Source organism: Hyperolius riggenbachi, chromosome 1, assembly GCF_040937935.1.
Source record: "Hyperolius riggenbachi isolate aHypRig1 chromosome 1, aHypRig1.pri, whole genome shotgun sequence".
Lineage (NCBI taxonomy): Eukaryota > Metazoa > Chordata > Amphibia > Anura > Hyperoliidae > Hyperolius > Hyperolius riggenbachi.
This window is the reverse complement of record NC_090646.1, coordinates 129821066-129844695: the sequence shown is the minus strand read 5'-3', so window position 1 is coordinate 129844695 and position 23630 is coordinate 129821066. Positions and strand designations below refer to the sequence as shown.

Sequence of the window (23630 nt, the reverse complement as noted above, 5' to 3'; positions counted from 1 at the left end):
GGGATTGGGGACCCAGGTGAGGGAGGGAGGGCGACCCCCCTCCTCGCCGCCCGCTGTCACCCACATCCTATCCTGGCTGCTACCCCCTCCAGCATGGTGGCCCCAGTTAGGATGCACACAATGTTTATGGAAAATAAATATTACAACCAAATCCATGTGAAAAATGACAAACCATCAATACCGTATATACCTAAATACAAGTCGGCCTCGTGTTAAAGTCGACTCCAATATTCAACCCTCTTAAGCTGGAATTTCTTATTGACTCAAGTATAAGTATACCCAGCAAAGTTAATCGCTGCCCTTGGGGCTCAGGAGGGGTTAATGACTGCACTGCATACAGTATTGCAGCCATTAACCCCTCCTGTCCCTTAAAGGAGTTATCAGGCAGTAATACATAAAATAAGGGCTACTTACCCCGGGCTTCGTCCAGCCCCAAGCTCCCAGCATGTCCCTCGCCGCAGCTCTGCTCGCAGCCGTTTGCCGCCTCTGCCTCCCAGTCCGTGGTGATGACGTCAGGCCGACCTGGAGGTCGGCCTGTACTGCGCCTGCGCGAGCGGTGCTGTCAATCACCGCCACGTGGACCGGAGCGTACTGCGCAGGCGCAGTAGTATCAAAGGGCCAGAAATCAAAGGGAGCATGAGCATAAGATGCCGTCATGGATGGGTCATGGATCATTACGGCGAGAACAGCTGATGAATAGCTGACTGTGCAGCTGCCGCGAGGGACACAGAGACTATGAGGGGCTGGAAGAAGCCCCAGATGAGTCTAACTTTTTTTTTAAACCCGCCTCAAGTATCCTTGACTTGAGGTAAACGCATAAAAATCCATTTCCTTTCATTTTAGGAAAGTTCCCTACTTCTGTTCCCACATCTGGAGTGAGCCTCAACTGTATCAGTGCCGCCAAATGTGCAACACTCCGAGTAGGCAGATCCGTATTGTGCTGATAATAAATAGGCTCATTAGTAATATACCCAAACCTGGACAAGACAAATTCTCGAAGCAGTCATGTTGCTTAGTGTAAATTATACATACTGTATTACCTTTGGACCTGAACATTTAACATTCATTACCTTATTGTTTGGCTTTGCTTGCTTGTAGAAGTGCATGGAGCTGGGTAGTTTATTTTTGTTAATTTTTGCAAACTGTTGTCTTACAATTTCTCATATACTACTTCCTGTGAATGCTAAGTCTTATCTCCTCATGTAGACACTTGGGAGCATATTCACGAACCACTGGTAAAATTGCCATGTGCAGGCAGTAACATGTTGTGCACATAACGTGAGTTGCGTTGTTTCCGCAATGCAAGCTATGTCACTTGCATAATTTCCAGTGAAATTGTCATGCTTTGCCTGCTGTTTCTACTGTACTGCAAGAATGCTGGGCAGTTTAGGCCTCTTTTCTATGGGCAGTTGAACTGTGTGCTCAGCAAGTACCGTAGTTACCAGGCAGCAGTGAGCAGTTAAAAGAGTATGAATATTAAAGGTATAACGCACCAATTCAAATTATGTCCAAAACACCTATTTATTGCACAATTATTGGGACACACGTGCACATCAGCACAAATGAGTAAAAAACATGCACAACATAAAACATATTCTGCGCAGAACCATAATTAAAACCACGAGGCTTCCACCGAGGTCATATAAACATACCACACATTGTCATAGTGAAACATTTTTCCATCACTAGTGACCTGCTAGGCTTCCTTAATATATATATGCTCAAATCACAATTGCATGCTGGAATAACTGTTGTCAATAACTCATCCAGATACTTTTAGGGGAAATGAGTGATATCATGGATTTTGTGAGATTGTTCCGATTATACAGTATATAACCGACTACTCCATACCACAGTCATTTCTCCTTCATTATATGTATTCCTCCTCACTTTTCACAGTGTTAGATTAATTTGAGTGGATACTTGCAGTTAGAAGAAGTCGCCAGTATGCAGCGATTGCAGTCGGTGCAGACTTGCATATCACTCGAAGGGATACCAGTTCAGGCTTCTGACATGTCAGTAAGCTGTAGTAATATAATTGGAAGTAGACTTTTTTACTATACAGGAAAAGACAAAAAACCTTTAAGTCCTTTTCGATGTGATCCACTTCACCTCAATAGACTTTTTATATAGATAGAAAGGACCAAAAAATACAAGATCTTGTAAGGTCTTATGGTACAAAAATATCAAAAAACTTTATTAGCATAGATACAAAAGAAATTCATTAAAAAGTCTCTGTAATAAGCTCCTGGTATGTACAATCATCCAGAACAAGGATATGAAAATTGGTAGTAGAGTAGGCTTAATATATTAGCAAAAAGCATTAGGCAACAACACGCTCGTTTCGGGCACGTAGGGCCCTTCTTCAGGCCACTGTACAAAGCACTTTCTCTAAATATTTATCGACACTACATGGCAGAAGCAGCAACGGAAGAGATAAACATCTGACCAACCAGATGTCTCCGCATGATCCTGGCGGCAGGCAAACAAGATGGCCGGGCAGCTAGAGCAGGAGTGCAGATGTCAGTAAGCTGATCACTATCGACCCATGTGTATTCTCCTAGGAGTATTGTGCACTGCACCGAGTGTGCTCCGGTGGAATGGCAGATGTCGGTGGACTCACTCCTATGTCCGCAGACCGCCAGGCTCTCTCACCGCGCTGGCGTCCGCTCGCACTTCAGGATTCTGTCCATGCCGCTCACTCTGCCGAGCTGTAGTCTCTGCGCTCGTGGGAGCTGGAAACAAGGTCCCATGACTGGCCGGTGGCTCCTCTCACCTACACGGTTCACGTCGTTTGATGTTCCATCAGGGTGTGGCCTGTGCCCTAAGTCTCCTTAGTTATATAGGCTGGATTCTCCTCCTCTGATCCCCGCCTACTGAAGAGTTTGCGACCACTTGGATGCACAAGTTTGCTTTTTACACATAGTCAGTGTGCATGCATCATTATGAAATATACTGATGCAAATGCCTTCCCTTATCTGTATAGTCCGATTCCTTCTATGCAGACAATGTTCCATGCTTTCTTATATCAATATATATATATATATATATATATATATATATATATATATATATATATATATATATATATATATATATATATATATATATATATATATATATAAAATACCAAGGGGTAAGCAGCACAAACCAAATTTTTATGCAATTCTATGCAAAGCATGCACGCAGCACAGGAGGTCCCCAAACTCCATAAGAAATATATAATTACAGAGGGGCTGCAGCACACAACAGGAAAACAGTGACAGGGGCTCTTGGCGCGTTAAAGCGTAACCAAGAGCCCCTGTCACTGTTTTCATGTTGTGTGCTGCAGCCCCTCTGTAATTATATATATATATATATATATATATATATATATATATATATATATACATATATATATATGCTATACTTGATGACAGTTTTTTAATCATTTGTGGAGAGTTTTTTGGTAAAGTTTTTCAGATCTTGCAAGATATCCAATCCCATTATATAGTTCAAGCACCATGAGCACACTGATTGTAAATTGCAGTGAGCAGTTGTCAGGCAGCAGCAAGCATTTGTGAGAGTTTGAGAGGCATTTCACTGCCTATCTACTGCCTGTGGAAAAGAGGCCTTAGTCTGGCATTTGTTGCTCCTAATTTGAGTGTCACATGGTCACACCAGCATATTTTGCCCATGAAACAGATGTTCTGTAAACAACTTTGCTCATCTATACTTATTATATTCACTTATCATTCTGATTACTATTCAAAATTTGCTCTGTACTATTTGGGGTTTCAAGGTTTTTTGTGGGTTTTTTTTACAAAGTTTATTGAGGAAGTTGTTTAATCTTTTAGCAGCCACAGAAAGTAAAACTTTATTTGGCTGCAGGGCCAGATTTCTGAGGAAGTGTGCAGCCTGTCAGGGTATGCAGAGTGGTGCAAGGATCTTTTATAGTTACCTGTCCCATACGCTGGACTGGCTTTCTCTTTTCATCCACCCACACCGCTGCACTCCCGGCATCCTCTTCTGACTTCCGATCACATATGTTACTGGGGCTCAGAGGATAGTGTCAGCGGTGCAGCGCCATCTGGTGGTGGAAGAGACTCCATAACGTAACGTGATCAGAAGTCAGAAGAGGATGTCGGGAGTGTATCGCCGCAGGTGGATGAAGAGAATCCGATGCAACCGCCCGGAACAGGTACATATCAAACGCTCCCTGTGCCACTCTGCATGACCTCATTAGACAGAACAACAACCTCTGCCGGCTGAGGGGTGTATGGGTATAGCATCTTCAGAGAAAATATTTTGTTTGAAGATGCTGACGGGTTAAAGTACAATGACAAGGCAAATGGAATTCCACTATACACTTGCATGTGTAAAAATTACATTGTTTCAATATGACAACTTTCTATATTTTATGGGAAGCGGTGAGGAAGCAAGGCGTAAGGGGGGGGGGGGGGAGAGGAGATAACTAAGAGGGCGAGAGGTGGGGGAGGGAAGGACAGTAACAGAAGTTGTGCAGTTTTAGTAAAACCAAGCAGACAAACAGTTTTTGTATATTACATTAGTTCCCAGTTTCAGAAAGGTGACCACCTATGTGAGATGCGGAAAGTAACGGATATAAGCTTCAGGCAGCTAACGGGGGGTTTCACATTTTTTTGTCCTGTGGCTATTTTGTGATGATCTAATGGAAGTTCAAGCAATGGTAACATAACATACAAAAAAAAAATACAAAAAAAAAAACGTTTAATACTTCCCACAGCCCCTGACAGTGGAGCAACATTTGAAACAAATATAATCCTTATATTTGGGGTATTCTTGAAAATAAGTTTTAGGCCTCCAGGAAGTGGGGACCTCAATCTCAGCTGCCCTTATCTGTATGCCCTGTGGCCTTGTACTGCCCTGCATGTATGAACCCATTATTGAATATTTATAGTTCTTACAAGTGCAGTTATTTACTAGGTGGTGGATTTCAGGACCCACAATAAACATCCAGTCATCTCTGATTTAATGATAACTCCACACTGCAGGCTTTCTATACTCTACATAGATGTCTACATTTTTGTAGCAAAATACTCCATTGATATGCACTGATATTAGGATTTCAATGGGAAATGAGCAAATCTAAATGGTGAGTGCTATAATGAGCATTATCCAATAACCTGTGTCCATCTCTCTTTCCAGGTTGTCTATGATTCAAATACACTGTACATTTTTGCAGCAACCCCACAGAGCCGTGACCTATGGGTGAAGTTTTTGAAAGAAGGTGATTATTTCCATTTTCTGTGTCGGTGTGACTGGGGGTGTGATGGAGGCATGACTTGAAATGTTGTGTAATTAGACAAAGTTTATTATACAAAGTTTAATTTGCAAAAAGTTGAACAAATTTGTATTGAAAATTTGTAAACAGTACAATTCAAACCATTCTAGGCACATCCAATAGACTAGATGATATGCAACATTGACATTGATAAGGTACACTTAAGATACAGTGGGTTGCAAAAGTATTCAGCCCCCTTGAAGTTTTCCACATTTTGTTACATTACTGCCACAAACATGCATCAATTTTATTGGAATTCCATGTGAAAGACCAATACAAAGTGGTGTACATGTGAGAAGTGGAACGAAAATCATACATCATTCCAAACATTTTTTTTTACAAATAAATAACTGCAAAGTGGGTTGTGCGTAATTATTCGACCCCCTGAGTCAATACTTTGTAGAACCACCTTTTGCTGCAATTACAGCTGCCAGTCTTTTAGGGTATGTCTCTACCAGCTTTGCACATCTAGAGACTGAAATTCTTGCCCATTCTTCTTTGCAAAACAGCTCCAGCTCAGTCAGATTAGATGGACAGCGTTTGTGAACAGCAGTTTTCAGATCTTGCCACAGATTCTCGATTGGATTTAGATCTGGACTTTGACTGGGCCATTCTAACACATAGATATGTTTTGTTTTAAACCATTCCATTGTTGCCCTGGCTTTATGTTTAGAGTCATTGTCCTGCTGGAAGGTGAACCTCCGCCTCAGTCTCAAGTCTTTTGCAGTCTCCAAGAGGTTTTCTTCCAAGATTGCCCTGTATTTGGCTCCATCCATCTTCCCATCAACTCTGACCAGCTTCCCTGTCCCTGCTGAAGAGATGCACCCCCCGAGCATGATGCTGCCACCACCATATTTGACAGTGGGGATGGTGTGTTCAGAGTGATGTGCAGTGTTAGTTTTCTGCCACACATAGCGTTTTGCATTTTGGCCAAAAAGTTCCATTTTGGTCTCATCTGACCAGAGCACCTTCTTCCACATGGTTGCTGTGTCCCCCACATGGCTTGTAGCAAACTGCAAACGGGACTTCTTAATATTTCTGTTAACAATGCCTTTCTTCTTGCCACTCTTCCATAAAGGCCTACTTTGTACAGTGCATGACTAATAGTTGTCCTATTGACAGAGTCTCCCACCTGAGCTGTAGATATCTGCAGCTCGTCCAGAGTCACCATGAGCCTCTTGACTGCATTTCTGATCAGCGCTCTCCTTGTTCGGCCTGTGAGTTTAGGTGGATGGCCTTGTCTTGGTAGGTTTACAGTTGTGCCATACTCCTTCCATTTCTGAATGATCGCTTGAACAGTGCTCCTTGGGATGTTCAAGGCTTTGGAAATCTTTTTGTAGCCTAAGCCTGCTTTACATTTCTCAATAACTTGATCCCTGACCTGTCTTGGACCTGTCTTGTGTGTTCTTTGGACTTCACGGTGTTGTTGCTCCCAATATTCTCTTAGACAACCTCTGAGGCCGTCACAGAGCAGCTGTATTTGTACTGACATTAGATTACACACAGGTGCACTCTATTTAGTCATTAGCACTCATCAGGCAATGTCTATAGGCAACTGACTGCACTCAGATCAAAGGGGGCCGAATAATTATGCACACCACTTTGCAGTTATTTATTTGTAAAAAATGTTTGGAATCATGTATGATTTTCGTTCCACTTCTCACATGTACACCACTTTGTGTTGGTCTTTCATGTGGAATTCCAATAAAATTGATTCATGTTTGTGGCAGTAATATGAGAAAATATGGAAAACTTCAAGGGGGCCGAATACTTTTGCAACCCACTAAATATTTACAAGCAATACTAACATATGGGCAAAATAAGCCCTTCATTCAGAAAACAAAACACTTAAAGTGACACTAAAGTGAAAAAAAAACTTATGATATGATGAATTGTACAGTATGTGTAGTACAGATAAGAAATAGAACATTAGTAGCAAAGAAAAGAGTCTCATATTTTTATTTTCAATTATATAGTGTTTTTTATAGCATTGCATCGTATTGTTATATTTGCAGTTTGCTCTGTCTTATAGTTTAAAATATAGAGTGTGGTATACAGAGCTAATGACCCTTTGGCCTGGAACCCACTGAAAACCGCAAACGCAAAACGCAACCGCTAGCGTTTTGTCTGAGCGGTTTGCAAGCGGATTCATGCGCGTTTTTGGTCGTGTTTTGCAACATTGTATTTTTTTCCCCAGCGGGTGCCTAGCGTTTTGCGTTTTGCGTTTTTATCCTGATTGGTCCTGTGAATTATTTTTCATTTTGTTACAGTGTGCTGAACCGCAAAACGCTAGCAAAACCGCTCAGTTTAGGTTTTGCTGAGCGTTTCCGCTAGCGGTTCAATACTTTACATTGAAGCGCTAACGCTTCCAAAATGCTGCACGTCCTGCGTTTGCGTTTCTGAGAAACGCAAACGCTCCTGTGGAAGTTGCCCCATCCATTAACATTAGCCCAGCGTTTTGGCAAACTGCTAGCGTATCGCAGTGCTGCCAAAACGCTGCCAAAAGCGCTCCTGTGGGTTCCAGCCCTTTGAACTTCTTTGAAGTAAAAACCTTATCTGAAGCTGTCTGTTACTGTTTCTTTGATGTATAGTGCTCAAGAAATCAGCGACCAATTTGGTCGTGGAGTTTGGAGAAGCTCTTTTGCATAGATAACAACTGAAGTTTCTTAACGCTCCCTGTACTGGAAAAAATATATGTCTTGTTTCTTTGCTGTTAGGCTAGATTCACAGTGGGACGTTGCGTTTTTATGCCACGTTAAAGTCGCACCGCAAGCTTACAACGCAACGCGCCCAAAAAGTGGCAACGCAGCGTTACCGTCGCATACAGCAGATACAGTAAAAAATACAGGCAATGAAAAGTATGCTTCCAAGTCATTACTGAGCATGTGCAAACAGTCCAACGCAGCTAATAACGTGTATAACGCACTGCATGCAGTACATTTACTTAACGTGCAGCGTTAGACACCAACGCAACGTGTGCACTGTGAACAGGGCATTGATTTTTCATTGCAGTGAGTTATTCTGCGTTAAATGCTGTTTTAACGCGCGACTTTAACGTCCCACTGTGAACTTAGCCTCAATGTTATATTTCTTAGCTGTACTACACATACAATTCATAATCTCAAACGTTTATTTTTACTTCAGATTCCCTTTAAGTCCATATATTAATAGATCAGCATTGCAGACATTAGCAGTAATAGTGAAACTCCATTGAAAAGCAAGCTAAACAGCAAGCAATGAAGTCCAGCCTAACTGGTGCAGTGATGTAAAAATGCGCATCATTGCACCAATTAGACTGTGATCAAGAGGTCATCAACAGCCACTGTTGGCAATATGGTGCTATAGGCTGGATTTTTTAGCTTGATTTTGTTTGGAGTTTCACTGTTACTGCTAATGTTTGCAATGTTGATGTATTACTATATGGACTCACAGTAAGTTCTTTTTCTGAATGAAGGGCTTATTATTCCCATTTGTTACTTTTGCTTGTAAATATTTATCTTAGTTGTACCTCATTGATGTCGATGTTTTATACCAGCTAGCCTAGTGGATGTTCCTAGAATGCTTTGAATTGTACTGTTGAAAAATTTTCAATACAAATGTATTTAACTTTTTGCATATGAAACTTGAGTGCTGATGTATGTTTGCATATAGTTATAATTGTTTATGGGTGAGTCATGCTCACTCTTTACACTTCCATGCCTTGTAAGGGTTTTTTCGCCTTCCTCTGGATCAACAGGGATATGTGAGGGAGCAGGCTGGAGTTTTACTTTGTACTGGTTGAACTTGATGGACATATGTCTTTTTTCAACCATGATAAATATGTAACTATATGTAACTATGTAGCACCAAAATTACTGAACTATATGGGTGTGCATATTATTGATGTACTGTATATATTGAAATGTAGTGGAGGCATGACTGGAGATTTGATGGAGGCATAGCTTTAAAAGTAGTGGAGGCATGGCTGGAGGTGTGATAGAGGCATAGCTTGAAATGTAGTGGAAGGTGACTGGAGGTGTGATGGAGGCATGACTTGAAATGTAGTGGAGGCATGACTGGAGGTGTGATGGAGGCATGACTTGAAATGTAGTGGAAACATGACTGGAGGTGTGATGGGGGGCTGACTTGAAATGTAGTGGAGGCATGACTGGAGGTGTGATGGAGGCATGCCTTGAAATGTAGTGGAGGCATGACTGGAGGTTTGATGGAGGCATGAATTGAAATGTAGTGGAGGCATGACTGGAGGTGTGATGGAGGCATGACTTGAAATGTAGTGGAGGCATGACTGGAGGTGTGATGGGGGGCTGACTTGAAATGTAGTGGAGGCATGACTGGAGGTGTGATGGGGGGGCTGACTTGAAATGTAGTGGGGGCATGACTGGAGGTGTGATGGAGGCATGATTTGAAATGTAGTGGAAACATGACTGGAGGTGTGATGGAGGCATGATTTGAAATGTAGTGGAAACATGACTGGAGGTGTGATGGAGGCATGATTTAAAATGTAGTGGAAACATGACTGGAGGTGTGATGGGGGGCTGACTTGGAATGTAGTGTAGGCATGACTGGAGGTGTGATGTAGGCATGACTTGAAATGTATTGGAGGCATGACTGGGGGTTTGATGGAGGCATGAATTGAAATGTAGTGAAGGCATGACTGGAGGTGTGATGGAGGCATGACTTGAAATGTAGTGTAGGCATGAATGGAGGTGTGACACAGTATAACATGGAGTGTAATGGGGACATGAGTGGGGGAAGATGGTGCTTGACAAAATTTTTGAGGGGCCTTTTGCACTGGACCAGAGCAGTGCAATATTTTTACCACATCCCACCGCAGGGTAATAAAAGTCTATGTGGACTTTCATACCGGCGCGGTGCGACAAAAGCGACGTTTTCTCCACGTATCCCTGATGCTCGGACAATCTACTTTACCGTGCAGTTCTGCGCCGACGTGCGGGGGACTGGAAGTCATGGAAGTCTATGGTGACACATATGTGTGAAAACCCACAGCAAGTTTTACGCCTTGCGAATGCACGGAAGCAAATTTTCAGCAATACTTTTCCGCGCACGTGATCGCTTCGGCCACAGGAAGTGAGTGTCACTTCCTTCTTGGCTGGCTGCCAGACTAACGCGGTAGTCCCTGAAGGCCTGCTTTTTGCCCGGACCGCACCGCTGCCGCCAATTGGTAGACTGAAACTGGCCTCAGACTGAAAGGTGCTGCTCTTTCTCATCCCTGACGGCATGTAGCATTATGATTTTTCATGTTCAGTTGAATGAGAATCACAGGCAGAAGAAGTATAAGTACCAGGAATGGTAATCTGAAACTGCTGTAGACTCTTGAAGCTGGGTTTGAACCTTTGACTGCCAGTTATGTGATGGATCTTGGGAAAACTCTACGTGTCACTGACATGTATCTGGTCATGGCTTTCTTAGGGTTAAAGTAACCTTGTTAAAAAATAAAAAAATTACATTTATATATTATATAATCACATCTTAATATTGTTTGGGGTTATTTGGATAGCTCTCCAGCTTCCCCTGGTCACTCCTATTAAAGGGAACCTTAACTCTAAAAAAAAAAGTTTCACTTACCTGGGGCATCTACCAGCCCCCTGCAGCCATCCTGTACCCGTGCAGTCACTCATGGCTCCTCCGGTCCCCCGCCGTCAGCTTAGTTTCGTTTTTACCGACTATCGCAGACGTGAACACATATGTTTTTACGCGTTTCAGGGATTGTTTGGGACTGGGCACATTTTCTGCCTGCACACTCTACATACAAAAGTCTGCAATTTGCTGCATGTAGGCAAAATCTAACTTTTATTGAAATTTCAAAACCGGTAAAAAGGGCTGACGCTTTTTTCAGACCTTAGCCGTAGTCTATGACTTGGATTTTGCATTCTGTGAGTTGCAGACTTTCATGCAGACCACAGCAGGACCGTCCACCAGGCAACCTAGACAGGTGCCTGGGGCCTAGGGGGTGTCAAGCAGTTCATCAGCCACCCTCTCTGGTTGGATGAGGTGAGGTTGAGTGGTGCATGCATTGCTTTCATTTATTGCTAGCAGTAAAGGTTTTTATCTAAGAAGCGTTACACTGAGCATGCTCCTTGAGTTCCCAGCTGACCACTGTGTTCCTCTGTGTAGGGATAAAGAACAATAACTCCATATTGCACAAATACCATCCTCTGTTTTGGTCTGACGGTGTATACCAGTGCTGCAGACAGACAGACAAGTTGGCACCAGGATGTGAGCCATATAATATCTTTGGGGGCGGTAAGTACCTATTAGTAGTATTCACAATGCATATATAAAAAAATGTTATGTTTTTTGTTAAAGAGCACAATACAAGATAAATGCATAGTCATGTATAGTTTCTGTACAGAGTATATGCAATCCCCACAAGGGAGCAAAGGCACCCTGAAGTATTCAGAAATAAGCTCCTAAAGCCTTTTTTTCCTTAAAAAAATGTATTTACATTTTCATTCAAGAGAACATTACAAGATGAACACATAGTAATGGCATATACCCCTATACTGATGAACTGCAAGGCTTTTGGAGATACTTTTATAACCCTTCCCAGTTTTATGCAGGTCAACAATTCTTAATTGTAAGTCTTCTGAGAGCTCTTTTATGTGAGGCATCATTCACATCAGGCAATGCTTCTTGGGAAAAGCAAACCCAAAACTGGAGTGTGTTTTTTTTATAGGGCAGGGCAGCTGTGACCAATACCTCCAATCTCATCTCATTGATTGGACTCCAGCTGGCTGACACCAATTAGCACGGTTCACATACATTTTCAACCTGCACTGTGAATGTTTACATGGTGTGTTCAATAAAAACATGGAAACATCTAATTATTTGTGTGGTGTTAGTTTAAGCAGACCGTGATTGTCTATTGTGACTTAGATGAAGATCAGATCACATTTTACATGTATTAGGGAACATCCCTAATATTAACAAAGCATGCTTACTATTTAAAGAGAAAACCCAGCGCTTTCTGCATCCTTGGAGGATTCCTCGTAACACTGAAACAGAATGTTCTAGGTTGTGAGAAATGGGGGGTGTCAGACTGAGCCTGCTTCATATGGTGCAGTATGTTTTCCTTGCATCACATTGAAAACTAAAGGTGGAAATGACCATTTGCATCTCCTGCTGGCTAAAGGTGGCTGGCAAGTATAAAAGATTCTTACATAATATTTATATGTATGCATTGCCTGAGATCATTTTTTTTATATTAAGTCAATAAATATATACATTAATGAATAGTACATTTTACTCCGTTTAAAATCTCTACAGAGTGATATACCCTGTTTTAATCTCTACAGAGTGATATATATACAGTACACACACACGCACGCACGCACGCACGCACGCACGCACACACACACACACACACACACACACACACACACAATCCAATTTCATGGATACAATTGATGTGCTGGAGTAGCTGTAATTGGGCACACAGACAGGCCAGGAGGAAACTCGTGAATACACACAATTTTACGGTAAAAAACTGCAAGCACCTCTTTATGAGGAACTCTCTAATCTAATCTGAGATAAGAAAGAAAGGGTCAACACAACCTAATCTTACTAAAAAAAATATATGGTTCTCTGGGTAACGTCTCTTCCAACGAGCAGGTTCGTCTGTGGTACTCAACACAGGTAAATAGCTGAAAATGACTTTTTGTCATTTATTGAATAAATGCAGTAAAAAGTGCAAATTGTGTGCAAGTGGTTTTTTTTATCTACAGTAGCACTTTTTAATTTTTTTCCTCTTATTTTATTTCTTATGCATTGTAAAGGAAAAAGGAACTTCTGGGGAAAGAAAAGAATTTAAAAAAAATAGTTTGTTCTAGAAAAAAATGTTTTGTATATCACTTAGGTGTCATAAGTAGTTATAATGTTACTGCTGATTAATTAGGGACATAGCTAAGATGTCAAAGCTGCTCTAATACTGTACATAATATGGGAAACGGGTCTAAAGTGGATAAAAAGGAAATGTAATTGAAAATTGTCTAGTTATGTTTTTCTAATTAAAGTGAATCTAAACTAAGAACTTCCTCTCTGCTTTAAAAGACTAACCTATAGGTGGAAAAATCTTGATTACAGTTAATGAAAATCCTAAAAAAAAACCTGAAGTTTTAATTGAATTAACTTGGCGGCCGATCCACCATCCGATTCGATTATTATAATCGAATTGGATGAAAATCGGTGCTGCCAAGTGCATGTCCTATCGACAATGCGACCGATTTCGGGCCGAAAATTGGTCGCATTCTCGATTGCGCATACTGCAATATTTTGGGCCAACTAGCTCAATCGGGAACACGGCAGGAAAGATGTGCAATTTTGTGATGATCAACAAATGCCACAAAACCCCAATGCTGTCCCCTAATGTAAAATGTCCCCTTGGTGTCCAGTGTAAAGTATACATTACCTGTCCGCGGCCTGCGCTTGTCCCTCCGCTGCTCCGGGCACATTCCCCTCCGTATTCACACTCGCCCCACGTGGTTCCCTAGTAAGGGCGCGCATATGACATCACACACGTGCGCCCCTACTAGGAAACCACCTGGGCGCGTGTGTATGCAGGAGGAATCCTGTAAGCCAGCGGGGACAAGCGCAGGCCGGTAATGTATACTTATCACTGGACACCAAGGGGGCATTTTACATTAGGGGACAGCGTCGGTGCGGAGAGGCAGACAGATGCTGCACACAAGGCCGATTCCGGATCGATTTCAGCATGAAATTGATTGGGAATTGGCCTGCAGTGTATGGGCAGCTGACAGATGTCTCTCTAATCAGACTCAATTAAAGAAAGATTTATCTCTTGGTCGAATCTGCCCATAAATCGCTGGATGTATGGGTACCTTTAAACCTAGTCTTTTCATGTACAGGCACTCTGATTCACAGCTACTGATAAGGCTAACTACACTCTTGATTTATCTAAACACGCACACACAGCTCAGTGCAGTTATTTTCTACAGAATTTATATGTGGAATGAAAGCTTTTCTTTGTGTACTGTGCAAGAGTTCGGATCCTCTATAACTTCTTCTCTGTTACTTTTTTCAGTTGGATCAAAGCCCCTGCCTCCTACACCAATTGAAAATGTAAGTCCAAAGGATGCACTGAATTTATGTTACCCAATGTGGGTCATTTATGATTAACTAATGCTTAGTGGGTTTTTCCTTCTGTGAGTACTGTGCAATCATTTTCGTTCTGATTTAGTGGCTTCTTTCTTGGTAGAAAATATTAAGTGACTTCTGTTTTTTATAGAAAAGGCCCCCTCCTCCTTTGCCTCCAGAACCAGAACCAGAACCAGCGAATGAAGACAAGGAAGAAGTAGTAATTGCAATGTTTGACTTCCATCCTGTGGAGGCCCATGACCTGAGGCTGGTTACAGGAGAGGAATATGTAGTTTTGGAAAGGAAAGATGTGCACTGGTGGAAGGCAAGAAATAAGTATGGGTAAGAGAAATTATCCCAGTTCTTGTTCAATACCTGAGTCATTGTGAGGGATTGCATGGTGGGCCAGGCCAGGAACAGGTCAGTCATGAAATGTCTTTAGGATACATTCTTCCTGTAGGCACCCATGAATATTGATGCTAATATACAGTCTACTAACCTAACTACGAGAATCGGGTTCATGTAAAATCAAGTCATGATGGTCAATGAGATGCTAATAATTTCCAGCAGGGCTGGTTTAAACAGCTTGCGAACCTTTGGACAAAGGTAACCTGTCCCCCTCCCCCAAGCACAGTCAGCCCCTGGTGCCCCCAAGGTGGTTGAATCCCCCCGGTAGGTGCAAAACTGCATTGCAATAACTCACCTGTCCCAGCGTCCGGCATCGCACTGCTCCTCAGTGCTCTGTCTTGTCTCCTTCCTCTACTTCATGTTATAACATGTGCAGCATGGAGAAGAGGCAGGCAGTGGGGCCGAAGACAGAGCAGTGCGCCAGGAAAGGAGAGTTATTACAGTTCAGCCGCACATCGTGCTGGGAGCAGTCAGAGGAGAAAGCCGGGGGGGGGGGGGGGGGGAGGGCAATTGCCTTAATTGCCTTAATTATTATTTAGTATTTATATAGCGCCGACATATTACGCAGCGCTGTACAGTGTATATATATATCTTGTAACTAACTGTCCCTCAAAGGAGCTCACAATCTAATCCCTACCATTGCCATATGTCTATATTATGTAGTGTACTGTAGTCTAGGGCCAATTTTTAGGGGGAGCCAATTAACGTATCCGTATGTTTTTGGAATGTGGGAGGAAACCGGAGTGCCCGGAGGAAACCCACGCAGACACGGAGAGAACATACAAACTCTTTGCAGATAGTGCCCTGGCTGGGATTCGAACCAGGGACCCAGCGCTGCAAGGCGAGAAAGCTAACCACTACGCCACCGTGCTGCCCAATGGTAGCACCTGCCCTGATTTCCAATTGATGCCAATTAGATTGTAATTTTGTCAGAACTCGATGATATAAGATTCAGGTACATACTGTATGCAAATGTGGCCGACTAGCTAACACTTCCAAAGAGTGACCTAACCACACACACTGACTCTTTGTAAGTAGATTTTGCATACAATGTAAGAGCTGAATATATACCAGCAATCCTCTGTGAGACAGGTAACAAGGCACAGATAGTATATGAGTAGAACTGGTAATAGTCACCGGAATCTTAGTGGCAAAAGCAATCCAGATGATAGCAGGAGATGTTGATAACACGGAAGTCCAGAAACAATAGCTTATTGGTATGCAGGTTCCAGGACCAGGAGAATAGACCAGGAGGTTGTTAGTCCTATAATGATGTGCTTATGGGTATGCAGACTCCAGGGCAGGATGAGATAACACATCCAGAACACAGGAGTACTATATAAATGTCATGGCACAGAAGGGCTAGGCAGAAATCAAGGTCAGGCAATCCAATAGTCAGGGCAGGCAGCAAACAGGCAGAGTCCTGTAACAAGCAATAGATCAGTTCAGGCAGCAAACAGGCAGAATCCAACAGGCAGTTGGTCAGGGCAGGCAGCAAACAGGCAGAGTCCAGTAACAAGCAGTAAGTCAAAGTTCAGAAAGGCAATCCACAAGTTTTCCAAAAGCACCCAGCAGTAAGCAGAAGCATACGCTAACATGGGCAAAGTCAAAGTGCACTCAGCAACTTTAACCATTTCAGCCTGCGGGGATTTTTCACCTTATGCATCAGAGCAATTTTCATCTCCCATTCATTCGCTAATAACTTTATCACTACTTATCACAATTTATTGATCTATATCTTGTTTTTTCCGCCACTAATTAGGCTTTCTTTGGGTGGTACATTTTGCTAAGAATTATTTTTTTATAAATGCATTTAACAGGAATATTAAGAAAAAAATGGAAAAAATTCATAATTTCTCCGTTTTCGGCCATTATAGCTTTAAAATAATCCATGCTACCATAATTAAAACCTATGTATTTTATTTACCAATTTGTCTCGGTTATTACACCATTTAAAATGTGGTCCCCATCACAATATATGGCGCCAATATTTTATTTGGAAATAAAGGTGCATTTTTTCCCCGTTTGTTCATAGTATACCCCCTTCACACGCATATTTTAAAAAGTTCAGACCCTTAGGTAACAAATTTTTTTTTCCATTTAAAATTTTTTGGTGTGGGAAATAAACAGTTAATTTTAAATCTGAAATGTGTGTAAATTGCCTTCAAAAATGTATGTAGATGTAGTTTTACTATTTGGCCACAAGATGGCCACATTGAGGTAGCAGAGCAGCCGCCCGGACGTGAGGATCACGTCTGGGCGGTTGAAATGGTTAACTATATCAGGCAACCAATTAGTGGCCGGCCACATGCACACAACAGCCAATCACACGCAGACATTTATCTAGTTTAAATATCAGCTGAGAGAGAGATCAGCTGACACGGGTGGCAATACATGTCAACTGGTAACCAGTACTAACCAGCAAACATCCGGACAGTGTGTCAGCTATAGCACAGTGGCAAGAGCACTGCCTCCGATGTGAGAGACCAGGGTTCAACCCAAGGCAAGGTCAGCACCCACACATTATATTTATTACATAAACCCCTGCCTAATTGTCAGCTGACTCTACCTCTGTCTCTGCCTCAGACCATACTGTGGCCGAGAGGAGCGATCCCTTACAAATTTATGCAGTATGGAATTAGACTAATCAAAATAGACTAATCATTTGATTAATTTCTAAGCTGCATATATCTGAATGGATTTCCACGAAATCAACACCTCAGGTAAGGAACCTGGGAATAGGGTTGGTGCCAAGCCTCGACCTGATTGCTCAAAGAAGAAAGAGGTGGCACACTACTGATAATGGTTCCCATTAACAGTACCATTTTTTCATTAGATACAATTTTTAATGCGATTTTTATGATTAAATTGTACAGAAACCTGTGCTGTGTGTGGCGAAAAATCTATATCAAATGATTCTAAGGTGAAACGGAACAGAAAATTGAAATTAATCTGAATGTTGGATTATTTTACAATCGAATCGGAAGTGAACATTCCCTAATCGACTTGTTTGTTTAATCGATAATTACCTTCCTATTACTTTCATAAAAATCGTATTGAAACATTACATCTGAGGAAAAAATTGTATCGTTAATCGGCACCTTTAGGCAGATCTAGTAAGATACTGTAGTGCAGACAGAAGACTGCATGGAGTTGCTATTCTGAAAGTCTTAATAGAAACAATTGGATTGATTTAAAGGGACACTGAAGTGTTTAAAAAAACATCTTTTTATTTAATAAATGTGTTTAACCTAATAGCCCTAACTAAACCGCCGCATCACCGCGGCTTTAAGCTATCTAAATCCCCCCTGACTCCCCCCTCCCTCTCCCCTGCAAAATCCACAACTTTCTTCGTTGTGGATTTTGCTGTCCTAAGCGCTTCCGTGTGAGGCAGAGCTATGAGCTGCAGCCCTGCCTCACACGCGTCTGTCAGCGGCGGATCTCCGCCTCTCCCCCGCCCCTCTCAGCGAAGGAAGACTCAGAGGGGCGGGGGAGAGGCAGTGATCCGCCGCTGACAGACGCGTGTGAGGCAGGGCTGCAGCTCATAGCTCTGCCTCACACGGAAGCGCTGCCCGGATTGCCCCCCAGGGAGTTTGGGGGGATTTAGTTAGATTAGAGCGGCGCGAATGCAGCGGTTTAGTTAGGGCTATTAGGTTAAACACTTTTATTAAATAAAAAGAAGCTTTTTTTGAGACTTTAGAGTCTCTTTAAAGGGACCCTGAGCAGGTTCTAAAATCAGAATTTCCACTTACCTGGGGCCTCTCCAGCCCACCGTAGGCCACAATGTCCCCCGGCGTCCTCTTGGTTCCTCTCCTGGTCCCGCTTGTCGGCTCCGTTATTGTACCACTTTGGCCTGAAGTCTTCAGTACTGCTTCCTGCTTGGCCAATATGCGTCATCACGCTGGCCGGGCACCTGTCATCGCCAACAATAACTGAGCCAACAAGTGGGACCGGGAGAGGAGCCAGGAGGATGCCGGGGGACCTTGCGACCTACGGTGGGCTGGAGGTAGCCCCAGGTAAGTGGAAATTCTGTTTTAGAACCTGCTCAGGCCCTTTAGGCCTCTTTCACAGTGCGACATTAAAGAGAATCTGTATTGTTAAAATCGCTCAAAAGTAAACATACCAGTGCGTTAGGGGACATCTCCTATTACCCTCTGTCACAATTTCACCGCTCCTCGCCGCATTAAAAGTGGTTAAAAACAGTTTTAAAAAGTTTGTTTGTAAACAAACAAAATGGCCACCAAAACAGGAAGTAGGTTGATGTACAGTATGTCCACACATAGAAAAATATATCCATACACAAGCAGGCTGTATACAGCATTCCTTTTGAATCTCAAGAGATCATTTGTGTGTTTCTTTCCCCCATGCACTGAAGTTTCAGGCTGCTCTTTTCTTCCTGCAAACAGCTTTGCCCTTGTCTGTAATTCCTCAGTATGTGAAAGCCCAGCCAGCTCAGAGGACGATTTATCCAGCTTGTAAAAGATAAGAGAGAAGAGAGAAGCTGCTCTAATCTAAATAACACACAGGCAGTGTGCAGAGAGGGGCCTGGAAGGGTGAGTTCATAGCAGAACCACAACACTGAAGAACTTGGCAGCCTTCCAGACACAGGCCGACAAGTCTGACAGGGGAAAGATACATTGATTTATTACAGAGACTGTCATAGTAGAAAGTGCTGCAGTTAGCCAGAACACATTAGAATAGCTTTTGGAACTTGTAGGATGATAAAAAACAGGATGCAATTTTTGTTACGGAGTCTCTTTAAAGTCGCACGTTATAAAATATAACGCAGACTAACGCACAGCAATGCAAAGTCTGTGTGACATTCACAGTGCACACGTTGCATTTTTGTGTAACGTGTAGCATTATTAGACAGTGCTGCATGCTGTGCGTTATACACGTTATTAGCTGCGTTAGAATGTTTGCACATGCTCAGTAATGACTTGGAGACATACTTTTTATTGCCTGTATTTTCTACTGTATATGCTGTATGCGCTGGTAATGCTGCGTTGCGACTTTTTGGCCATGTTGCATTGTTAATTTGCGGTGTGAATTTAACGTCGCATGAAACCACAACGTCCCACTGTGAAAGTAGCCTAAAAGGGCAACTGAAGTGAGAAGAATATGGAGGCTGCCATATATATTTCCTTTCAGGCAATACCAGTTGCCTGGCAGTCCTGCTAATTTATTTGGCTGCAGTAGTGTCTGAATCACACCAGAAACAAGCATGCAGCTAATCTTGTCAGATCTGACAATAATGTCAGAAACACCTGTTGCATGCTTGTTCAGGGTCTATGGCTAGAATTATTAGAGGCAGAGGATCAGCCGTATAGCCAGGCAACTAGTATTGCTGAACTACTTGGGGACCTCCTAACGCCAATTGGCGTGAAGTCCTGGGGCTGCAGTTTCCCTGGGAACGGCCATGCGCATGCGCAATCGGTCCCTGCCACTTCACGAAACGGAGTTCAAAGAAATCCCTTTTGTTTACATCCGTACAGCACTGCGGTCCCAGGCAGCACTGTACGAGATCGGCGATCCCCGGCCTCTGATTGGCCGGGGATCACCGTCCTCTCATAGGCTGATGCCTATGAGAGGCGGAACAGGATGGATCACCGTCCTGTTCCATAAAGATCATGGAGGCGAGGGAGAAACAGCCTCATAGACGCTTAGAAAAAAACGGACTCAGAGTCAGCGGGCCACCACGTGTACCTTTGCACGCATTCTCGCTTGTACAGGAAGCTATCGCAGACATTAACACGTACATTTTATGCGTTGCAGGTTCAACGCGTACATTTTTACACATTACACCCAGCTTCCTGCACCAGCGGGAATGCGTGCAAAGGTACACCTGGTGGCCCGCTGACTCCAAGTCGGCAAAAACGAAACTAGCTGGCAGCGGGGGACTGGAGGAGCCGTGAGTGACTGCGAGGGCACAGGATGGCTGCAGGAGGGGGCTGGTAGATGCCCCAGGTAAGTGAAACTCTTTTTTTTTTTTTTTTTTGACTTAGGGTTCCCTTTAAAAGGATATAAATATGGCAGCCTCCATATACCCCTCTCTTCAGTTATCCTTTAATGGATGCAGCTATAACTTCAGAAACTGAAAATCCTGCTAGCTGTTCATTGTCTAGCATACATAAATATATTCACACACACTTGGTGCTTTCATAGTAAATTTTAAAACAATGAACTGTTCCTAAATTAACTTACAAACAAAACCAAAAAGATCAGAAATGATTTTCTTTTCTTTCAACATTTTGTTCCACAATCCATTTCAACTATACGTGTGACTTGGAAACTATGTAAATGCCGGGACTTCCCTCCAGTAATAGCTTGTTTCTCTCATTGCAGACAAGAAGGTTATATTCCAAGCAACTATGTGACAGAGAAGAAACTCGACAATCTAGATCAGTATGAGTAAGTGGTTACTTTGCTTTGTGAGTTGGCCCACACAGATGGCATGTGGTTTGATGGCATCTGTGATAAGACATTCTGTTCTTTAGCTGATGCCAGCAACTTTATTACATAATACAGGAAAATCACTGAAGAGCTCTAATCTAATGTGAAAACAGAGGCATTGAAGTGCAACCACCATTGTCTACTTTCTTCCAGTTTTGGAGCGTAAGCTTTCAAGCCAATAGACCTTCTTCAGAGTTAATTCTTGTGTAGAGTCTGAAGAAGGTGTATTGAGATGAAAGCTTATTTTTGGGGGGAATCTTTGAAAGTTAGCCAGTAAACTGTATCACCCTGGTTCAAATCTCCATGCATGATTAACTGATGGTCAACATGGTACAATACTCTATTGCTACTACTTTTTTACAATGAAAGAATGGCTAATGTGCTGTGGAGGCCCAGGGATTGTGTGAAAAGGTGTATTGGGGATCCCCTTCAATACAGGTAGTTCCCGACTTACAAACGCCCGCCTTACGAACGACCCACCGATACGAACGGCATGGATTCTGTGTTTCCATGGGAACAAGTTTAAAACTTTTTTTTTTTCAAATTGGACTTGTAGTTTTTGAGAAAATCGATTTTTAAAAAAATTCAAACAAAAAAATGGCTGTTAAACTTGTATAAGCAGGTACAGAGGGCAGGGGTGACACGGCTGGCACAGGGGGGCACAGAGGAGGTACAGGGGACAGAGATGGCACTGTGTTCCGACTTACAAACAGATTCAGGTTAAGAATGAACCTACAGTCCCTATCTCGTTCGTTAACCAAGGACTATCTGTATATGATACAGATTCCGAGGTGTAGCTACTGGGGTAGTAACATCTGCAGTTGCTGTGGGCCCAGCTTTTGATTTTCACTCTAATACAGGAGTAGAGTACAAGCACAAGAGTCTCTCTGGAGCTCCCTGTTTACCTCAAGACACAGCAATGCAGTGTGGCAAAGCGAAGCAGGTGTTATCTGGTACAGTAATAAAAACAATACTGAAGAAATCTTCACTGTTCATATTCAGATTGGAACCTTAGATTAAAAAAGCATATTGCCCTTCTTCATAGTGGTGCCCCTTTTCCTGTTCTCCTGGCTTGATCATATTACCAGATTGGTACTGTTTGATTAAATGAATAGAGTGCTTTTTTTTGTCTTCAGCAACTTGAATGCTTCTTTGCCTCCCTAGCTTTATCATGTGACTTCCTCTTGAGTTTAGGCTTAAAACAGGATGATGGGCAAGGAAAGTAAGGGAGAGGTGACAGCTGGGCGAGCCAACACACTTGCAGTGCGGTTCGGCGGGAGTTTGTAGGTTCATGGAGTGTGAAGTCTAAGGTGCCAGGACATCTGTGCCTATAGGCTCATGTGAGGTAAATTCGGGTCTGTATGTAACATAGTTATCATTTATCAGTTAGATTATTCTGCTTCTTTGCATGTACAATAAGTGTACAGAACTAGCAACAGTAGCCCATGAAGAGAGAGAAGCAGATGTCTGAAATGCTGACTAATGAAGCAGGGAGACATACTCTGCAGTAGTGTCTGGCAGCATAGAGGAAGTCAGTGTGATGTTACAGGGAGGAAGCCAATGAAGAAGTGTAATTCACAAAATCAGCTTACTGGCAAGTGAAGAATGACAGGAACCCTGGACTCCTATTTCTGATCACACATCCTATCAAGAACTGGTTTACTTAGTATTTTTGAAAAATATATGATGCAATTATGTTAGTTTAGCAGAATGGTATACATATGCAGGTTTTTTTTTCCATGTCTGGAGACATTACATGGTTTCCAATGATTGGAACCTTCCTTGTTTTCAGTAAGGGTCAGTTGACACATAAAGCCACATTTACAGCATTCTACAGTTCATTGCTTTTGTATTTTCAAGTCTATCTAAATTTAAAGCAAACCTGAAATAAAAATAAACTTATGAGATAATTCATTGTTTGTGTAGTACTGATAAGAAATATATGTTACTGACTTTTATTTTCAGTTTAATGGCTTCCTTTTTAAGACTACCCCATTGGATTAAAAAAAAAAAAAAAAAAAAAAAAAAAAATCGGCAAAGTGAGCCAGCTAAAAGGACACTGAACAGACCTAAAAAATGGAATACTGAGCTTCCTCCAGCCCCTGTAGCCCGTGAGGTCCCTCGGCGTCCTCTGGGTCGCCTCCGTTCTCCCACTGGTGGCTCCGTTAGCTGCATGACCCGGCCAGGAATCGTGCGCAACTGCACATGCATCCGCGCTCGTCTCGATCACACGCCCGTTGTTGCAAGCGTTCTGCGCATGTACAGTTCTCAAAAGAGTTAACCGCGCATGCTCTACAGTACACAACTGCAATACTTTTGCTCTATTTCTCTCTACACCTGTACTGGTAAATCA

General features: G+C 42.6%; 1 protein-coding gene across 3 annotated transcripts in view; it reads left to right on the top strand.

The window, feature by feature from the left end:
* The window catches only part of TEC (tec protein tyrosine kinase), a 189914-nt gene that overhangs the window by 129923 nt on the left and 36361 nt on the right, over positions 1-23630 (top strand). For all 3 annotated transcript variants that reach the window (XM_068278541.1, XM_068278542.1, XM_068278540.1), the window contains exons 4-8: positions 5167-5248; positions 11438-11566; positions 14364-14401; positions 14568-14758; positions 21170-21235. In XM_068278541.1, the coding sequence (XP_068134642.1) occupies positions 5167-5248; positions 11438-11566; positions 14364-14401; positions 14568-14758; positions 21170-21235 (506 nt within the window). The remainder of the gene's footprint in view (positions 1-5166; positions 5249-11437; positions 11567-14363; positions 14402-14567; positions 14759-21169; positions 21236-23630) is intronic.